The following is an 18,976-nucleotide window of genomic DNA, read 5'->3' as shown; positions in this document are numbered from 1 at the left end:
GGCGGCCCCCCACCCACCTGCGGGTTCCCGGCTGCAGGGCGGCCCCCCACCCACCTGCGGGTTCCCGGCTGCTTCCCACTGCCCGCCTCTCCTGGCCTGGTGCCTGTGATGTCCTGTCCTGCACACCTGCCCCCTTCACCCGGGGCCTGAGTGCACGAAATCCCACGTCCTGCCTGTGTCCTCCGGGCCCGGCAGCATGCGGGGTGCCACCGGCTGGGCGCCTCCTCCTTGGGCACCGAGCCACATGAGCTTCTCCGTGCACACCTGCTTCCTGAGGCCAGGGCCACCCCTGCCAAGGGCACAGCCACGGCTCCCTGCCCCTGGCCCCTGGACCCCGGCCGCCTGTCCCAGGGCAGCTCCCCACCCGAGACCTAACTTGCTGCTGCTTCTGCAGCCCAGGTGCCGGCCCTCCCCAGCCCCAGACCCCGAGGGGGCTGTGGGCGCCAAGCAGGGGGTTTGCGTCCCCACCGGACCCCCACCCGGCCTGCCTCCTCCTCCTGTTAGGGCGGGAAGCGCAAGCCGGGCCGGGATTTTAACTCAGAAAGATGACGGCACAGGGAGGAATGAACACCTTTATTCTGAAAAGTGGCTGACGTGGACACAGTGAGCAAACACAAGGAATCAGAAAACTAACACATAAAGAGGGTTTTCAGTAAAACGTAGAACCAATCACTCCCCTGAGGAAGAAGAGCTTTGGGTTGTTTTGTTTTGTTTTTTTGTTTAAAAAGCAACACCTCGCTTTGTGCCACCGAAGGCCCAGGGCCCAGGCTTCCGAGTAGACGGGGGGGTCTGCAGGATAGCACCTTTGTTCTCGGGGCTCAGGGGACGCGGGCTTGAGGGCGCCATGGCCTGCTGTTTGCTGGAGACGCTGGTGCGAGTCTGTCCGTGCTGAGCCCCGTGGCCCGAGGCCATGGGAACCCAGGTCTGACCCCGAGCAGCGGGGAGGGGGAGACTCAGGGGTTAGGGCTGAAAACTCCCCTGGACCCTGGCTTCCGTCCGTCTGGCCCTCACACGACGAGGTCGCTGGCAGACCTCGGGGGCGTGAAGAAGGCTAACTGAAGAGTCCCGTGGGATTGTCTCCGCTGTGAGGGGCACACGGGAGGGGAGGCGGTGCTCAGCGACCCCCCGGAAGGGAAGGGGGGTTTCGGGGACCTTAACACGGAGGGGACAGGGCGGGGGACACGGGGGCTTCTCAGGCTTCCCTGTATGAGCAGGTGGCTCCTCGGGTTGGTCGGAGCGTGCACGTGGCGCCCACTTCGAGCCGTCGGCGGAGGGACTAGCCCAGCGCCACCTTCCTGGACACCGTCTGGTAGAAGACGCCGCGCAGCAGGGCCTGGTAGCTGGGCACGCGGAACAGGTGGCGCTCGCCGAAGGCCACGTCGTACTCGGCCGTCTTGCCGGTGACCAGGACGCGCACGTGGGGCTCGTTCACCTGGCGGCCCACCACCACCACGAAGATCTCGATGTCCGCGCGCTGGGCCTCCTGCACCGCCTTCTCGATGGCCGCCGCCGTGGCGCCCTGCGAGTTGCCGTCGGAGAAGAGCAGCAGCCTCTTCTTGGCATCGCGGGTCGAGGCCTCGCGGTAGAAGCGCGTCACGTAGCCCAGGGCATCGTTGACGTCGGTGGCGTCGTTGAAGAAGTCCATGCCGTCCACGGTGCTGGCCAGCACGGTGTAGTTCTGCAGGAACCGCAGCGCCCCGCGGCCCGGCCGCTGCTGCCCGGGCCCGCTGTACTGCACCACCGCCACCCGCACGTCGTGCGCCGGGTCCGTCCTGCCTGCCGTCAGGAAGCGCTCGGCCAGCCGCTTGGCGAAGCGCTTGGTGGTGTCGAAGTTGTGGCTGCCCACGCTGGCCGAGCCGTCCAGCAGGATGGTGATGTCGGCCGGGGAGGAGAACATGACTGTAGGGGGGGCACGGGGTCAGCACCCGGCCAGGGCCCCCCGACACGGCCGCCCGGCCTCTGGTCACCCCCGACCCTCCTCCGCGCCCCCTGCCAGTGCCCGTCCGCGCACCCCCGCTACTCACTCGGGCAGGTGTAATCTGGACACTTCTTGTCTGTGAAAGAGAAAAACAGCATGGGGCCTGCGAGCCCTCGGACGGCTCTCCCCTCCGTGACCCCGAAGCAAGCTGGACCCGAAGCACCCCCGCGGCAGGCGCTGCGGCCCTGCACCCCGGAGCGCCCCTCGGAGCCTGGCCAGCACCTCCTCGCTGGGCCCAGAGGAGGGGGCGTCCCCTTACTGTCGAGCGGCACTGGGGCCGAGGACAGGTCGCCAGCTACTATCGAGGGGTCCTCACCCCAACCCTGTGTCAGAGCAGAGCCCAGGCCCCTTTGGGGGACGGGGATGCAGAAGCTCAGAGGGGACAGTGGCTGGTTTGTGGGCCCAACACCTCATGCCACACTGTCGGCGGGTGATGTGGACCTGCTGCGTCCCACGTAGGCAGATGTGACCCCGCACCCTCCCACCTGTCACTGGCTGCCCGCAGGTACACCCAGCTGTGCTGCCAGACGGAGCCCACAAGGACCCGCTCTGAGGTAGGCCCTGGGCCGTCTGGGGCACCAGCAGAGCAAGTGCAAGTGTGTGGGTCACACCAAGTGTGTGTGCTCGCAGGACAAAGCCTGAGAAGCACGGTGCAGCCCGCACCCTGGGGAGCCAGGCACGGACCCCGGGGCCCCGGGGAGCTGGGCGCCAGCGTCCTCAAGCAAGAGCGTGAGGCAGCCCTGGGGAGGCCCTGGCTCTGGGGGCGTGGGGCTCCTGCGGCCAGGAGGTCACGGGGGCTGGGGGTGCAGCCGGGCCTCAGCTGCCCCGAGGCGGCTCCCAGCAGGGCTGCGAGAGGCCCCCACGCGAGCCCACCTATACAGATCTGGGTGGTGACGTTCTTCAGAAAATTGTCCTCCAGCAGCTCCGCATAGTTCTCCTTGACCAGAGAGATGCCCGGCCGGCCCTGGGGTCCCAGGCCTTGGCAGGAGATGACGTTGAGCTGGTCAGAGCCCGCGACGTAGCCAAACATGTCCTTGATGCCCACGGAGACCACCTGGAGGGGAGAGGTGGCGTCGGCGCGGCCCAGGTGGAGGAGGCCCCCCGCTCCGGGCTCAGGGTGGCCGTGTGTGGCGCGGAGGTGGCCCCACCTGGATGTCCGGGCCACAGAGCACGCTGAGCGGGGTGGTGTCCCTCTGGGTGTCCGAGCGGCCGTCCGTGATGACCAGGGCAATGCGGTTGTTCTGGGTGGGCGGCAGCAGCTGGTTCCGCGTGTACTGCAGAGCCTCGCCCGTGAACGTGCCGCCCGCCATCCACCGCAGCTTCTTGATGGCTCTGTGGGGCCGGAGCCCTGCGGGTCAGTGCCGGGCGGGGCCTGGGGCGGCGGGGCGGGGCCTGGGGCGGTGGGGGCGGGGCCTGGGGCGGCGGAGGCGGAGCCTGGCGCGGTGAGGGCGGGGCCTGGCGTGGCAGGGGCGGGGCCTGGTGCATCGAGGGCGGGGCCTGGTGCAGCAAAGGCGGGGCCTGGCGTGGCAGGGGCGGGGCCTGGTGGGGCGGGGGCGGGGCCTGGGGCAGCAAAGGCGGGGCCTGGCGTGGCGGGGGCGGGGCCTGGCGTGGCGGGGGCGGGGCCTGGTGCATCGAGGGCGGGGCCTGGGGCAGCAAAGGCGGGGCCTGGCGGGGCGGGGGCGGAGCCCGGGCCCCTGCGAGGTTTGCAGGCTGCGGCGCGAGGCACTCACTCCTTGAGCTCCTGGACGCTCCTGATGTTGGGGTCCCTCAGGTCCACGTGCTCCTGCATCTGGTTGTGGCTGTACTGCACCACGCCCACGTGCGACTGGCCAGGCTCGAACTGCGGGGTCCCAGGCCAGGGTCAGCGGACTCCCGAGCTCTGGCAGGGCCCCGGCCCTTCCCCACCCGGTGTCCCGGGCAGCGGCGGGGCGGGCCTGCCTCACCTTGACCAGCTCGTCCCTACTCAGCCGGTCGATGACCTTGACAACGAAGTCCTTGGCGATCTCGAAGTTCTGCAGGCCGATGCTCTCGGAGCTGTCCAGCACGAAGAGGATGTCGATGGGGCCGCACTTGCACTCTGCGGGCAAGGGGAGGGTCAGCCTCCAGGGGCCCCCCGCCACCCCCCTGCCTCCCCCAGGGAACACCCCAGAAAGGTTCCAAGGACTCACCACAGCAAGCTGGGGAAAGAGGAGAAGGGAGGAGTCAGGTCTGTTAGAGATCCTACCCCCACGCCCGGGCTGCCCTCGCCAGGGTGGGCTGCGCTGCCCCACACCCAGGCCTCCCCCGTAGGGCAGCGGGGGTGACAGTGGCCCAGCCCCTTCTCCGGGAGCTTCTCAGGACCGGGGCGCACCCCTGCCCCTCCTGCTTGCCCCCCACCCCGCGGTTTAACAGAGCCCTCTCTGAACACCAAAGGTGGGCGCTGGCGCCGGTGGCACCGAATTCTTCCCAATGAAGACACTTGGTCAGAGATGAGAGACACTCACAGCACATTTTCATGATGATGTCCAGGATCTCACATTCCTGCGGGGACACACATGCACGGGGAGCTCAACGGGCGGCCGGGTCCCTTAGCCGGGACCACGGTGGGACTCGCTTTCCAGGGCGGCAGGCACCCTGGGGCAGGGGTCCCTGCCAGGCAGGCCACCCTGCGTCCCCTGTGGCCATCACACACCCCTGTCGCAGTCATAGTGCCCCCCCTCGGGGGTCCATGGCCAGAGAGGTCAGCCTCCCCCCAGTGATCACAGACGCCCACTTACATCTGGTCCCGGGGGTCCTGTGTGTCCTGGGGGTCCCTGTCAGAGGAAGGACAGGGGGAAGGTGGTGAAGGTGGTGAGGGCGCATGGCCTCCTGGACTGCGGGTCTGCCTCCCGGCCCTCGGGCTGACCCGATGTCCCATCAGGGGCCCCCAGACACTGGCACTTCCTCCCTAGCCTGCAGGGCCAGCGGGGGGGGCCCTGGGCATGGCTCGCCAGCTCTCACCGCTGGGCAGGGGAGTTGTTCCGGTCTGAGTGGATAGGGGTGCCCCCCAGACACCCACCCTGGGCTCTGCTGTGCTCTCCTCACGCCTCACCTGGTTACCAGCTGCTCCCCCATCCCTGAAGCCCCCCAACCCTTGAAATTGCCCGTCCCCTCCTATCCCCCCCGTCAAAGGGCCAGCCGTGCTGAAGCCTCTGCCCTCCGACCCCTCCGCAGCCTCAGAATTCCTGTGAGCCCCCGGCCACGCCCCCTCACCTGGGGACCTTCGGGGCCCCGGTACCCCTTTGCTCCTTTGACTCCTGGTGGGGAGATGTCATTGTTCTGGAAGGGAACAGCACAGCGTCACCCGACACGACCACCACCAACCGGACCCTCTGCGGCTGCTCTGTCCACGGGCCCTGGGCTGGTGTCCCCCTCGCCCCCCGCAGAGCCGCAGCCGCCACCTCCCTCCACCACCACCCCCGCCCCACGTCCGGACCCTGCAGGTGACCTCAGCACCCTGGGGGGCTCTGCACTCACGTCATCTCCGGGGTCTCCGGCTTCTCCCTCGTCGCCCTTGAGGCCTGGGTAGCCTTTGGTGCCCTGCGGGTGACAGGAGCACACGGCCCATGGGGCAGAGAGTCCCGGGGGCAGGTGTGTGTGTGGCGGGGACCCCCGCCCGCGCTGGCTGGGTCCTGTCCCCCAGCACCGGCCCCTGCCTGCCTTGTTTCTACCAATTTTCTATTTGAAACCAGCTTTATGAGCTGGAAGCCATGGTGCTGCGTTTCCTTTTTAAGAAGCAGAAGCTTTAAAAGGAAAAGATAGAGGAGACTCTGTCCCCGCGCGGGGACGGCACAAGGTCCTGGGGAGGCCCTGAGGCCCAGCGCCGGCCGGACGACACCCCGAGGCTTGGGGCGCAGTACCTGGGAGCCCAGGGGCAATGCCGGTCACCCCGGGCTGGGCAGGGGCCCCACAGACTGAGACACGTGTGGGGCTAAGGGTGCACGTGTGAGCATGTGCATGTGTGTTGCACACGTGTGTGAGTGCACCAGGAGCCCGGTGGTGGGCATGTACTCACGTTTATCCCGGGGGGGCCCCTGCTGCCCGGATAGCCCTGCAGGGAAAGACAGGACGGTCACAGCAGGCTCTGACTCGGCCGGGGGCAGGGGCGCCCAAGGGACACCCCCCGCCACCGCTTCCTGGTGCGGCCCCAGGGACGACGGGGCAGGAACCCGGGGCACTCACAGGGAAGCCAGGGAAGCCCTCGGTGCCGTTTCCCGGGGGGCCGTCTTCGCCCTGCAGAGAGTAGACCGAGTCCTGTCACTGGCTGCCGTCCAGTGCAGCTTCCCCCTGCCCAGGGTGCCCTGTGTGACCCGAGTCTGGAGTGGGCGCCCGGGGCCTACGGCGAGCACAGGGACCGCAGGGGCTGCAGCACCCCTGGTGCCCCCAGACACAGGCCGCGTCACCTGTGAAGAAGCACCTCCCCAGACACTGCAGCTGGGACGCTCAGACCCCACGCATGACCTCGAACCCACAGCTTTCCTCGACCCTGCAGCCAGGCGTCAGCCCCACCCGGGCCCTGAGCCTCTGGGACCACTACTCACCCTTTCACCCATCAGCCCGGGGTCTCCGGGGGGCCCCGCGGGCCCAGGAGCTCCTCTGGAACCCTAAAGAGGGGAGGAGGATTTGGGAAAGCGAAGTGGACGCGCAGCCAGTGAGCCCGGGGGCTCCGAGGCGCCACACCACTGAGCACAGGAAGGACGGGCTTCCGCTCGCCCGTGCGACGTGACTCGGGGAGGATCTTTAAATCCACCAGCTGGAGCTGGCCACGGGGCAACAGAGCCCCTGGGGGAGCCCGCACCTCCTGCCCAAGATCCCCCGGGCGCCCCCGGACGCGGCCAGAAGGAGACCCACGTGCTCAGGGCGGTGACCCCTGGGGCTGGGAGCCGCAGACGGCCGGGAGGCCCAGCCCCGGGGCTCCGAGAAGCAAAGGGACGCAGCTCTGGGGGGCTGCGCAGGCGCCTCAGGCAAGTTGTGCAAAATCATTAAGGGTGTTAGAAAATGTTCATAATGACAAAATTAGAAAACAAATTTTAGGAAGCCAAATGTATAAGGCATAGTATGCAAGTAAGAAAAATAAATTGGGGGGCATCCCTGGGTGGCGCAGCGGTTTAGCGCCTGCCTTTGGCCCAGGGCGAGATCCTGGAGACCCGGGATCGAATCCCACGTCAGGCTCCCGGTGCATGGAGCCTGCTTCTCCCTCTGCCTTTGTCTCTGCCTCTCTCTCTCTCTCTCTCTCTCTGTGACTATCATAAATTAAAAAAAAAAAAAGAAAAATAAATTGGAAAGAAGCCCAAACGTTCATTTTATCTCCGGGTGGTAGCATTTTAGATTTCAATTCTGTCTAATTTTTTTCCTGCATTTTTCAAGTTTCCTGAAAGACACAGGTGCCGCGAAATGCACTGAAACAGCTGCGCGAACCCGGAGCGGGGGCGCTCCCCAGTCCCACGGCCCTCCCGGGGTGCGGGCGCGGTGGGGGGCACTCACCTCAGGCCCCGGGGGCCCCTCGTCACCTCGGTAACCTTTAGGTCCAGCGGGGCCAGCCTCGCCCTGCGGAGATGGACACGCTGTCACACCTCTCGGCCCCGCAGAGCCCCCAGCGCCCCAGACCCACGCCAGCTGCTCCCCTGGGCCCACGTGTCTCCCCGGGGCTGCTGTCTGCCTTTCTGCATCCAGGTCTTGGTGCCCCGAGCACCAGGGGACACCCGGCCCGAAGACAGGGGAGTGCATGCCAGGTGTGGAGCCGGACCCCCCCCGCCCCCGCCCCCGGACTCGGGCCTGTCTGCCGACGCCTTCCGGGAGGCTCCTGTTCACGGGGTTCTCCCTCAAAGGCACGCACTCCCGGTGACCCGGTGTCCCATTCACTGGTGCTCAGCAGGGGCTGTCGCCCTCATGCCAGCGGCAAGGACCCGCAGTCTCACCTCGGGGCTCCTGGGGGTAGCTCTGGGGACATGAAATGGGGGCCAGGAGGATGGGTGGGAAACAGAGGCCCTCTGCGCCCCAGGCCAGGCCAGTGGGAGGAAGGAAGGATGGAAAGAGGGACGGAAGGAGGGATGGATGGATGGAAGGAAGAAAGGATGGAAGGATAGAAGGAGGGATGGATGGAGGGATGGATGGAAAGATGGATGGAAGAATAGAAGGAAAGATGGAAGGGTGGAAGGAAGGAGGAAGGAAGGATGGATGGACAAATGGCAGACAGAGACAGATGGGCATTGACGCGTCTTACGGTCCAAGCAAAATCCTGGACAGCGCCTGCGTACACGCTGACAGGGGACGAGCGGGGGCACTCGGCACGCGGAGTCCACGGTGCCCACCTGGACGGCCCCCAGGGGAAGAGCATCCCAGAAGGACGCTGCCTGTGTCAACAACGTGCCCGCCCCCGCACGCTCTCACACACGTGAAAGGATCAGAAAGAAACTGAACTTCGGAAGAAAGTAAAATCGATCCTTACGGGGGAGATGCGGGGGCAGGAGAACGGCGCCTTTGCCGCACGCCTTTCTCCCGTCGGAGTTAGATTCAACCGCGGCTCCGAAGCCGGAGACAGGGCCCAGCTACAGGGCTCTTTGTGCACGAGCCACAGAGCGTCTACACCCATCTTATTGGAGAGATGTCATCCTGCCTCTACCGCCGAGGAGACGCGCGGATGCTCCAGAGCGTCGGCCTGTGCTCACACGGCCGCGGGCCTGGGAACAGCTGGCTCCTAGGGGGCCCCACTTGGAATTACGTGGGAGGACAGTCCCCCACCGAGCTGGCCTCCAAGTGGGTCCACGCCCCCTGCGCCCCGCACTGGAACCGACCCAGCACATTTTTAATGCTCCTGCAGACTGGGCAGCCCTGCTGCGGTCGCTGCTGCTTTCTGGTTTTTTAAATTCCTTTTTTGTTAAAAGCCCAATTCCTAATTTCTTTCCACGAGAAAAGCCACCAAAAAGGCTTGAGGCCACAAGCCACGCCCTACCAGAGCCCGAGCCCTGGCGCTCTGAGGTCGGGGCCCCCAGACGCTGACTGCGCGGAGCTCCCGGCGCTCTCGGCCCCCCAGGGTGCTGTCCCCTCGTCCCCCACTGGCGCCTCCCAGCTGGGTGTGCGCAGACCCTGCCCTGCAGGCCAGGCAGCTGCCCCCGGGATGCCCAGCGAGTGGCCCCTTCCTGGGCTCGCCTGGGGGGTGGTCGCCCCAGGTCCACGGCCGCATGGCGGGTGAGCCTTGGGCTCCTCCCCGCGGGGCTTTCGGGGCTCAGGCATCTGGAACAGCGGCCTCCTGGCCACCGGCAGGAAGACAGAGCCCTCCCTGCGTGCTGGGGATGAGGCTCCACCGAAGGCCGCGGCCTGGTCGGACCCTCTGCTTCCCTAGCCGCCACTCTCATCTCCTCCCCCAGCACGGCCTCTGTAAAGTGTCCCATCCAGGAATTCCGGAAACTTCTATGCACCAACACTCCCACGTCTACCTCCAGCCAGGAGCTCACACCTGGATTCCCACTGCTGAGCAAGCCTCTTCCCCTGGTGCCTCCTGGGGCCTCAAGGATGCCATCTCCTAGCATGGGGATGACCCTGCCCCGCCAGGCCAGGGGGCGTCCCCGGGTGTCCCGGGGTCCCCCGCCGCTGCCCCTCTCACCCACTCTGAGGCGGGGGTCTGCTCACTCAGCCCTATGTCCCGGCAGGAGCCCGCGGGGTGACGGGGCAGCCTCTGACTCCCCTCCATGAGCACAGTCCCTGGGGGCCATGGGAGCTGGGTGGCCCCGGCTGCCTCCGCCTCCTGCCGCTGGCTCCTGCCCCTGGGCAGCCCCTGCAGGAGCCCGCACGTCAGAAGTGGAGAGAGCCCTCCCTTACACTCATGAGCTGCCGTCAGCCTTCCGGCCGGTGAGAACACCGCCCCCCCGCCCCCCAGACAGCTTCCTACCGGGTCTCCGGGGATGCCGACGGGGCCTTCTCGTCCCTGGTCACCTTGGGGTCCAGCTTCGCCCTGGGGAGGGACGAGTAGTGAGTGTGGAGGCCTGGAGAGGTCAAGCTGCCTGGGCGGCACGGGCAAGGCCGGGGACCCCAGCTCTCCGAGCCAGGAAGCGCCCCGAGCCCCTGCTGGCCTGGCCTCATCCCTCCTCCCGGGAATTCACCACGAGGAGGTCAGCGGCCCTCTAGAGACCTGCATGGCCTCAGGAGACTGCAGCGAGGAGGCTCCTCCCGAGGCCGGGGGCCGCAGCCCGCACCTGCTCCCCCTCCAGGGAGGCTCCCTGACTGGCCTTGGCCGGAGCGGCTGTGGCCCTGTTTGCCCAGGGGCTCCTTGGGGTCCTGATCGCACCAGGGGAGCTTGGAACGGGGGTCAGGCCATGTCGTCCCTGCACTGACATCCCTCCCCAACCCCCGTGCTGAGGGTCGTGGGGTCCCGGGAGCTACGAGGAGCAGGGCCGGGGCAGAAAGCAAATCCCTCTTCAGTGACCTCAGCCTCAGGCTAACATGCTCTCCGCATCGGGGCAGCTGGACACCCGTCCCCGGAGGAGCGGTTTTCCTGGGTGGTCACAGCAGGAGGGACCGCGCGGCCGCTGGGGGGTCCTGTTCCCGGCAATGCCCTCAAGGCTCGGTCCGCACCCCAGGCTGCTGGGGTTGTTGGTGGTGGGACGAGCTGGTCGCCGGGAGGGGGGCAGCGGAGAGCCTGCCCTTGGCTCTCCTGGTCTGGACCCGCGGCCTCCTGGCCTCCCTCAGGGCCCTTGAGACGCCCCGGGGCCCGGGTTGGGTTGTGCTGCTGGGAAACCAGGTGAGGGCGCAGGTCGCCAGAGTCCAACGGGGGGCCTGTGTCCTGGGGAGGTGGATGGTCCTGAGCCCCTGGGTGCAGGGAGGGGGGGCAGGCTCTCAGCTCGATGAACTCACCGGGTCTCCCCGTGGGCCCCGCACGCCTGGGGTCCCCCGTGGTCCTCTTTCCCCAGGGCCGCCCTGTGCGGAGAGAGGCAGACGGAGGTGAGGCTGCAGCCCAGATGCTGCGGGGAGGAGGGGGCGGAGGCCCGGTTGGGCTCTGACCTCCCTGGTGGGACACCCCGTCCTCTCAGAGCCCGGGGTCCCCCTGACTCCGACAGAAGCCCTGGGGCCCATGAGCACGCGGCTGTTTGGCGGTGAGGCCCACGCCCCTGCCCCACTCACCCTCTCTCCGGGGGCACCGTCCGGTCCGGGGTTTCCCTGGGATTGAGGGGAACAAACAGCGTCAGTTTGGGATGGGAACTCTGACGGTGGGTGGGGGGGAGCGGGGGCGGACTGTGGGTGCTCACCTCGTCGCCGGCTTCTCCCTTCTCTCCGGGGGGACCAGGCAGCCCCGGCTCGCCCTGGGGGGGACAAGGGTGCAGCTGTCCCTCTTGGACCCGCGCTGGGCCCGGGGCTGCGGCCGACCCCCGTCCCAGGGCTCGGGCCCCCCCACCTGCGGGGGACTCCACGAGCACTCACCTCATCTCCCGGTGGCCCCGTGTTCCCCGGCCTTCCGGGCTCCCCATCAGCTCCAGGGGCACCCTGCAAAGGTTGGAAAGGTCATGCCCATGCTGTCCTGGGGCACGGCCCTGCCCCGCCCTCCTCCCCCACCGAGCACAGGCACCCGGATGTGGAGGGCCCTCCCCAGCCCCACTCCTCTACCAGGACCGCCTGAAGCCCCCTCCCCGTGGCACCCCTGGGCTCAGCCCCGCGCATGCCAATGCGGATCCAGCTCTGGTCACCAAAGCCTGTTCCATCCGGCTGGAAGTCAGATGGAGGCCCCACGCAGGAGATCGCCCAGGAAGTCCGCGTGGCTGGGGTGTGTTGGAGGGTCAGCCTTACCTGGCCGCCCCCCTAGCTCCCCCCGCCGCTCAACACGCCAGGAAAGTACCCGCAACAGAACGCTGTGCCCCACGTCAGACGCAAAACCCCATGTCCCCATTCCTGACTTTCCTGCCCGCTCGCAGCCACCAGCAGCCTGTTTATCCTTACATTGTGCCCTCCTGGTGAGGGGACGGATTCCAGGCTGTGCGGCCGTGGGGGCCACCTGGCCTGCTGCAGGTGGGCAGCGTGGGGGGCCTGGGGCACGAGGAGGCCCAGCCCTCACTTGGGGACAGCTTCCGCCTTCTCCACCCTGCTCCCCACCTGCCCCCGCGGAGGATCTGCCTCCAGGAAGGACTTCTGGGTCACGCCGGGTAGGTGGGAGCGCCCGACCTGGGTCACTAACCTTCTCTCCTTTCCGTCCGAAGGCACCTGCGTCACCCTTGGGCCCGGGGGGTCCTTGAGCTCCCTGGTGGGAAATCGTAGGAGGTCAGCCCTTGGTCTGCAACAAGCAGCCGTTGGGCTGGGTGCAAACGCTGGAAAGGTAGGCCTGCGCGGGGCACCCCGGGTGACTTCCGAGGTCCACGTTTGCACCCGGGAACTTAGTCTGAAAATGTCAGCGACAGAATGCAACTTACGTCGAATCCGGGCGAGCCCTTGCAGCCTGGCAGGCCGGGGTAGCCCATCTCCCCCTGCAAGAGGAAGGCGGGTCAGTGCCCGGACTCGCGCTCCGGCCTGGCCACCCCTCCGGAGGCCCCGCAGGGACGGTGGTCTCCCCTTGGCCAGCCCGCTTGGGTCCGCGGGGTCTGGGGCTGGGTAGGACCCGCTCTGGCCTTTCCCGCTGCCTCCACGCCCCGCCCTCCGGCCACCAGGCCTCGCCCCTGGCCTCCAGGCCCCGCCCCTGACTTCCACGCCCCGCCCTCTTGCACCCTGGCCCCGCCCCATCAATCCTGGCCCCGCCCTCCAACAGCCAGGCCCCGCCCCTCACATCCTGGCCCCGCCCTCCAACAGCCAGGCCCCGCCCCTCACATCCTGGCCCCGCCCCTCACATCCTGGCCCCGCCTTCCCACCCCTGGCCCCGCCCCCTCACACCCGGCCCCGCCCCATCGCATCCTGGCCCCGCCCTCCCGCCCCTGGCCCCGCCCCCTCACACCCGGCCCCGCCCTCCCGCCTCCCGCGGGGGGGGGGGACCCACCTTCATGCCGTCCACACCATCGATGCCTCGCTTGCCCTTCTCGCCCTGCAGGGAGCAAAGACCACGGAGGGGTTCACAAGGGTCAGAGGGCACCCCCAGGGCAGAAGCCAGGCCCGGCCCCCACACTCACCTTGTAGCCCTTGGACCCCCTGGAGCCCTGCAGAGACAGGAGAGAGAGGGAGGGGGTGGCCCCCCAGCGTGAGGCAGGTTCCCGGGGAACTGGCCCGCGTCTCCCCAGGGAGGCAGAGGAGGGTGGCCGTGATGGGCGCCGCCGGCTCAGGCTCGGGCACGCGGGGGGCGGCTCTGTGCCCCGAGGGACACCACCCCAAGGCCCGCCTTACTCACCTTCTCCCCTCGGCTCCCTTTCTCTCCCTACAGAGCAGACAGGAGAGAGGGGGTGTCACTGGTGTCCCGGGTCAACGCCCCGGGGCCAGCCCAGATGTGTTTGGGGGAGGGGGAGACACACCTTCATCCCCTGGTAGCCGATGGGTCCGAGGTCCCCGGGCCTTCCCTGGAACAGAGGAGGGGGCACGTTAGACGCCCCCCGGGGCAGGGGCAGCCTCCCATCTGCCCAGGCCTGAGGCCCAGACAGCAGCCTGAGGTGGTGGTGGGGGTCTCCTCAGTGGGGCTCCAGGATGCCCCCCAGGAGGAGGGGGAAGGCCGGTCCAGGCTTCCCAGGAGTGGGGGGTGGACTATGGGGAGACATCCCTGGGCTGACCCCTCACTTGCTCCACTGAGGTCTGGGCCGAATGTGCTGGAAGGGACGGCTGCTCTCACTGCCCTTGGGGCCATATGCCCTGAAGGTCAGGCCACAAGACCATGGTGCCCAGAAACCAGCCATCCTTCTAGAAGTTTCCACCGAACCCAGCTCCCCTGCCAGCCTCAGGTTTCTCAGCACCCCCACCCCGAGGTCGGGCGCTCGGCACTCACGGGCTCCCCGGCTTCTCCTTTCTCTCCTGGGAGGCCCGGCTTCCCACGTTCTCCCTGGAACACAGAGCAGACCGAGGTTGGGGGATGATTTCTGTTTATTTCTGAGAACCTGGCGGCAGAGACCCCCCCCAACTTGTCCCCAAGAGAAGGATTCACAAGATATTCGGGGAGCTGCAGAGGCCTTGGGGTGTTGGGGCTCCTGCCGTGGCTGCGGCCTGCCCTGGGGTCTGCGAGCTCGGGTGTCCGCGCCCGCCCACAGCCCCCAGGCCCTGTGCTGGCCTGTGCGGCCGGCCCGGCCCCCGACCTTTCCCTCGGGCACCCCCACCCGTCCCCACTGTGCGGGGCTCCCAGGCCGGGGCGGGCTCAGCGCCCGCGGGCGGTGCTCCTGAGGTTCAGGGCCGCGGACTCCGACATTGCGCAGCAGCCAGGAGCTTGCACTTGAGGAGCAGCGTGCCAAGGGGCGCGTGGCGGCCGCTACCGCTGACTTTCTGTGGGGGCCACACCTGGCCTGGGACCCACATTTGCAGCCTGGCCCGCGGGGGGTGCGCCTCCAGGGAGCCGTGGGGAGGCCGGTCAGACCCCCAAGCTAGCCCCGGTCACGACGTCGGCGGGCCTGGACTCTCTCCCCACGGTGGGGGCCGCCTCGGTGGGTGGGCGCCCTGTGGGGTCAGGACAGCCGCCTGGGGGCCCGCCGCGTCCCTGGCACCAGGGGCTCCGGGCGCAGGGCCGTGTGTGCAGGGCTGTGCTCCATCCTCTGCCTGCAGGGAGGGGTGCGGCCACTCACCTCATACCCGGGGTCGCCCCGTGGCCCGGGAGGTCCTCTGGCGGGCTGCGAGACAGAGAGAAGGGTCAGGCCGAGCCAGCTTCCTGGGTGTCGGCAGAGGGGGCCGGGCCCCTACTCACCTGGCATTCGAAGGAGCAGCACTGCCGGAGGAGGGGGGACAGAGGACACGTTAGAACGCGGGGCTCCGCGGGGTCCCTGGGTGCCCGCCTGCGCTCCGACGGCGGGCCCCGGGGGGCAGAGGGGCTGGTGCTGCCCTGGACAGCGGGGGTGGGGGCGAGGGGGGAGGGGAGGAGGGGAGAAGGGGAGGAGAGGGAAGGGAAGGAGGGAGAAGGGGAGGGGGGAGGCGGAGGGGGAGGGGACCCCTACCACTTGCTCCACGTTGTTTTTCTGAAAAGCAAAAGAGGAAAAGCGGTTAGCTCCTGTGCTAGCTCCGGTGCGGCCGCAGGGTCCCCGCCGCAGGGTCCCCGCCCTGGGCTCCTCACGATCATGTCCACGATGGTGTCGATGGTCTGGGTGATGATCTCCTCGGCGTCCCGGCTCTGCCCCCAGTCGGCCGCCGTGAAGTTGCGCCGGTACGTGTGGTCCGTGGCGATGATGCTCAGGCGCGGCTCCTGGGGCGGACGAGGGGGGCGGCTGACGACGGCGGGGCCTGCCCCCCATGTCTGCTCCTCCCGGTCCCCCACCGCCCGGCACCCCCCAGGCCGCGGGGCGGGCTCGGGGCTCCTACCAGGTGGTCGGGCGTGATGGCCACGGAGAAGACCTTGACGCCCAGGTGCTTGGCCTCGTTCACGGCGTCCTCCAGGCCGCCGCACGGCTCCTTGTAGCCCTCCAGGGGGTGCCCGTCCGTCACCACTATCAGGTACTTGTTCTCCTTGAGGTGGGAGCCCCTGCAGGGTGGGCAGCGGGAGGCCCGGCCCGTGAGCCCGAGCTCGGGGCGCCGGGACGGAGCGGGGCCGCGCGGGGAGGAGCGGGGCTGGCGGCCTGGAGGGACGGTCTGGGAGGGCGGTTTGCGCGGGCCGCCGCCTCTCCGGGCCCACCCGGCTGCGGACAGAGGCTGTGACAAAGGACGTGAAGCAGGTGGCAACGGTTTGCGGGGTCACGTTTCTCGGCGACGCTGTCTTGGAAAACGCACGGGTACCGGGTACCGGGAGAGGCACAGGTGCCCGCTCCCGAGCGCCCCGACCGGCCGGGGCAGGAGGGGACGGGCCAGCGCGGGTGGGTGCTCGCCGGGGACCGAGCGGCCGCCGCTGCTGCCCACCGGGGCAGGTGCGCGGCGTCCCTCAGCGTCGAGGACACGGGCCGCTCGGGGCGGGGCGGCGCCGACCTGGGCCGGGCACTCACCCCACGAGCAGCTCCTCCAGCCCCTTCTTGATGGCGCAGTCCGTGTAGGTGCCCTTGCCGAAGTACTTGACGGCGTCCACCTTGGCCTTGAGGGCGTCGCGGTCGGCGGGCATGGGCGTCAGCGGGCTAATGATCTCCACCTCGTCGCTGTAGTGCAGGGCGCCCGCGTTCCACACCAAGTTGCGGTCACACCGGTAGTACCTGCGGGGCCGCGCGGGGTGAGCGCTGGTCCTCCCCGCAGGCGCCGCCAGGGCCCCCGGCTCCCCGTGTGTGTCCGTCCACGGGCACGACGGTCGCCCATTTCACAGGCCGACAGGCCGCCCCGCCCCGTCACACCCCGGCAGCGCTGGCTGGACTTCCCTGCCCTGGGGACCACGCGGGACACGCGGCGGGGCGGGGGGGGCTGGGGCGTGGTGGGGAGGGCCGGCCCCAGCCTGCGGGTGACCACTGTCTCCCCTGACATCCGGGGTGCTCAGAGGAGGAGGTGTGTGCCCCTCTGGGGATGGGGTCCCACGTGGACGGCAGGGGGCAGGGCGACAGTGCAGGGAGGCCCCTTCTAAGTGGGACACTGCGCGGGTCCCCGTGGCCCTGAGTGGCTGCCTTTCCTGCCCCTGTGCACCTTCCCTGGAGGTTTCAGGGGTCACTCGTTGGGGCCTGGGGTAGATACCAGCCAGTTCAGCAGTCAGGGTGACCGGGGCCCCCACAGCGGTGCCAACAGCATCCACAGCAGGAGAGCTCACCCCATTTCACGGCTGGGAAAACTGAGTCATGAGAAGTTGAGTAACCAGGCCTGAGGCACCTGGAGGAGTTGGGGGGCCTCAGGGACCCCGGCATCTGGGCTGAATTCAAGGTTTCAGGTCACACGGCCCTTGCTGGGAGGCCCCCACCCGCTGTCCTTGCCACCCCCTCAAGGTTGGGGGTTCAGTGCCCTGGCCCCAGGTCAGCAGGTCAGCAGGGGCGCAGCAGGACGGGGCCCAGGCCCTGCCCAGATGGGAGATTGGGGAAGAGCCTGCTTCTGACCTGGATTCCACCCCATGGCCTTGACTCCCCCATGGGTGTGTCCAGTCATCAGACTGGCTGCTGCCCGGGGAAGCCCCCAGTGCCACCTCCCCCCCCCGTCCCCCCCCCCCCCCCCCCCCCCCCCCCCCGCCCGCACACTCCTGGAGCAGATGAAAGAGTGAGGGCGCGAAGGAGGCCAGCCCTTCCGCCTCTGGACCAGGACACTGCGACAGGGTGTTGGCCTCGGGACACAGGCTCCCACCGTCCACGGGGCCAGGGTCCGAGTCCAGGGGTGGCGAGGGGGGCTCTCTTCCGGCACCAGGCAGAGCCACAAGCCTCCTGCCAACTCCTGAAACCTGCTCTGCTGGGTTGGGGAGGCACATCTGGGGTCCTGGGAGCCCCCCCAGTGCAGTGCTGTGCCACAGCCCCTGGGGTGCCCTGCACGTCCCCTCCTCACACTCAGCCCCTTCCTGGCCCGTTGGAGCCACTGTGGACGCAGGAGGGTGACTCAGCGGCCTGGTTCCCACCTGGCCCTCTGGTTGGGCAGGGGGTTGGCTCCAGGGTGGGGACCCTGCACGCCCCCGAGGCTCACGGCCGCTCCTACCTGTCCCTCAGGTTGTCGATGAAGCGCTTGGTGAACGCCTTGACCTTGTCCACCAGGGCCCCATAGGGCTTCAGCCTCAGGGCCACGCTCTCGGAGGTGTCCAGCACGAAGAAGAGGTCCACGGGGCAGTCTGGGCCAGCATGGGGGGCTGAGGTCACACCCCGCGCCCTCCTGGACACAGGGGAGCCACCTCCCCCAGGCAGGCCCCGCACGGAGGGGGGGGCAGGGTGACCCTGGGAGCCCCACATGGGTCCTGGCACCACGGGAGGGCAGGGTGACTCTGGGACCTCCACGGGGTCCCGGCACCGAGGGGCAAGGCAGGGTGACCCTGGGAGCCCAGGTCCGGGAGCCCTGCCTGGGGTGTCGGGAGCCCCAGCCTGTGGGGGGGCAGGACGGGGCTGCTTGCTCTGCGCCCCGGGGCCCAGCTTGGGGACCAGGTTGGGGCCCAGGGGAGTCAGACGCCGCGGCCTGGGCTGCTCCCGCAGCGCGTCGCCCTCGGGTGTCGGCCACCGGCCCGGGGTGGGGACGCTGGGGCCTTGGGGGCCGCGGGGCACCGGGACCCGCGCCGTCCAGGGCCGGGAGGGGCGGCGGGACTCACCCTGGAAGGCCACGGCCCGCGCGCTCCCCGGCGCGTCCTGAGCGGCGGCCCAGCAGGCGAGCAGCAGCGGCAGCAGAGCGCGGCCCGGCCCCATGTCCCCGCGGCCCGGGAGCGGGAGGCTCGGCGGGACTCGGACTCCGACTCCGACTCCGACTCCGACTCCGACTCCGACTCGCCCGGCGCTGGCGGCCGCGGCCCAGCCTCAGCCCCACGGGGCGGGGCGGGGTGGGGCGGGGCGGGGGCGGGGGTCCCGGCGGCTGAGTCACGGCCGCTCCCGCCCCGCGGCTCCCTGCCCCGCTGGGCCTGGGTGCCCGCCCCCCGCGACCCCCGCGCCCTCCGCGACCCCCGCGCCCCCCGCGCCCCCGCGCCCCTGCGTTCCCCGCGCCCCCGGCGCCTCGGCCTGGATGCCCGCGCCCCCCACGCTCCTCGCGCCCCCCCCGCCCCCCATGTCCCCTGGCTCCCCGCGCCCTCCGCTGCCCCCGCGCCCACCGTGCCCCGGCTTGCGCCCAGGGCGCTAGTTGCCGCCCCCTCCGCGCCCCTCCGAACCCCCTCGCGCCCATCTGTGTTTCTCCGCGCCCCCCGGCGCCATAGGCCTGGATGCCCGCGGCCCCCCCACGCTCCTTCTCGCGCCCCCGCGCCCCCCAGTTCCCCCTGCGCTCCCCGCGCCCCCGCGCCGCCTCATCCGCGCCCCCGCGCCCCCTGCCCCGTGCCTGCGCCCAGGCCTAGGTGCCCCCCGTCCCCCCGCCCCGCCCCCCGCTGCCCCCGTCGCCCCC

The 18,976-nt window shown here is 69.3% G+C and overlaps 1 protein-coding gene across 1 annotated transcript; it reads right to left on the bottom strand.

The window, feature by feature from the left end:
* Nucleotides 1-855: 855 nt before the first annotated feature.
* On the bottom strand, nt 856-18,379 carry COL6A1 (collagen type VI alpha 1 chain). The gene is made up of 35 exons (XM_038581692.1): nt 18,204-18,379; nt 17,606-17,735; nt 16,003-16,203; nt 15,389-15,548; nt 15,144-15,272; nt 15,028-15,048; nt 14,781-14,801; nt 14,662-14,706; nt 13,878-13,931; nt 13,414-13,458; nt 13,293-13,319; nt 13,078-13,104; nt 12,948-12,992; nt 12,391-12,444; nt 12,159-12,221; nt 11,411-11,473; nt 11,239-11,292; nt 11,114-11,149; nt 10,847-10,909; nt 9,885-9,947; nt 7,481-7,543; nt 6,538-6,600; nt 6,179-6,229; nt 6,012-6,047; nt 5,474-5,536; nt 5,210-5,275; nt 4,735-4,770; nt 4,462-4,498; nt 4,147-4,155; nt 3,922-4,055; nt 3,709-3,818; nt 3,127-3,310; nt 2,852-3,032; nt 2,025-2,054; nt 856-1,899 (listed from the first exon to the last, which is right to left on the bottom strand). The coding sequence occupies exons 1-35, from the start codon at nt 18,295-18,297 to the stop codon at nt 1,277-1,279; spliced, it is 3,081 nt and encodes a 1,026-aa protein (XP_038437620.1). The 5' UTR covers nt 18,298-18,379; the 3' UTR covers nt 856-1,276.
* Nucleotides 18,380-18,976: the final 597 nt, after the last annotated feature.

This window comes from Canis lupus, chromosome 31 (assembly GCF_011100685.1).
Source record: "Canis lupus familiaris isolate Mischka breed German Shepherd chromosome 31, alternate assembly UU_Cfam_GSD_1.0, whole genome shotgun sequence".
Taxonomy (NCBI): domain Eukaryota; kingdom Metazoa; phylum Chordata; class Mammalia; order Carnivora; family Canidae; genus Canis; species Canis lupus.
This window is presented reverse-complemented; position numbering and strand designations above follow the sequence as displayed.

Coding starts and splice junctions, on each gene's coding strand:
- COL6A1 (XM_038581692.1), bottom strand. CDS start 18,297: ATGGGGCCGGGCCGCGCTCTGCTGCCGCTGCTGCTCGCCTGCTGGGCC. Junction 15,549..16,002: donor CTGGAGGAGCTGCTCGTGGG/GTGAGTGCCCGG, acceptor CCCACCCTGCAG/GGGCTCCCACCTCAAGGAGA. Junction 13,320..13,413: donor TCGGCTACCAGGGGATGAAG/GTGTGTCTCCCC, acceptor TCTGCTCTGTAG/GGAGAGAAAGGGAGCCGAGG.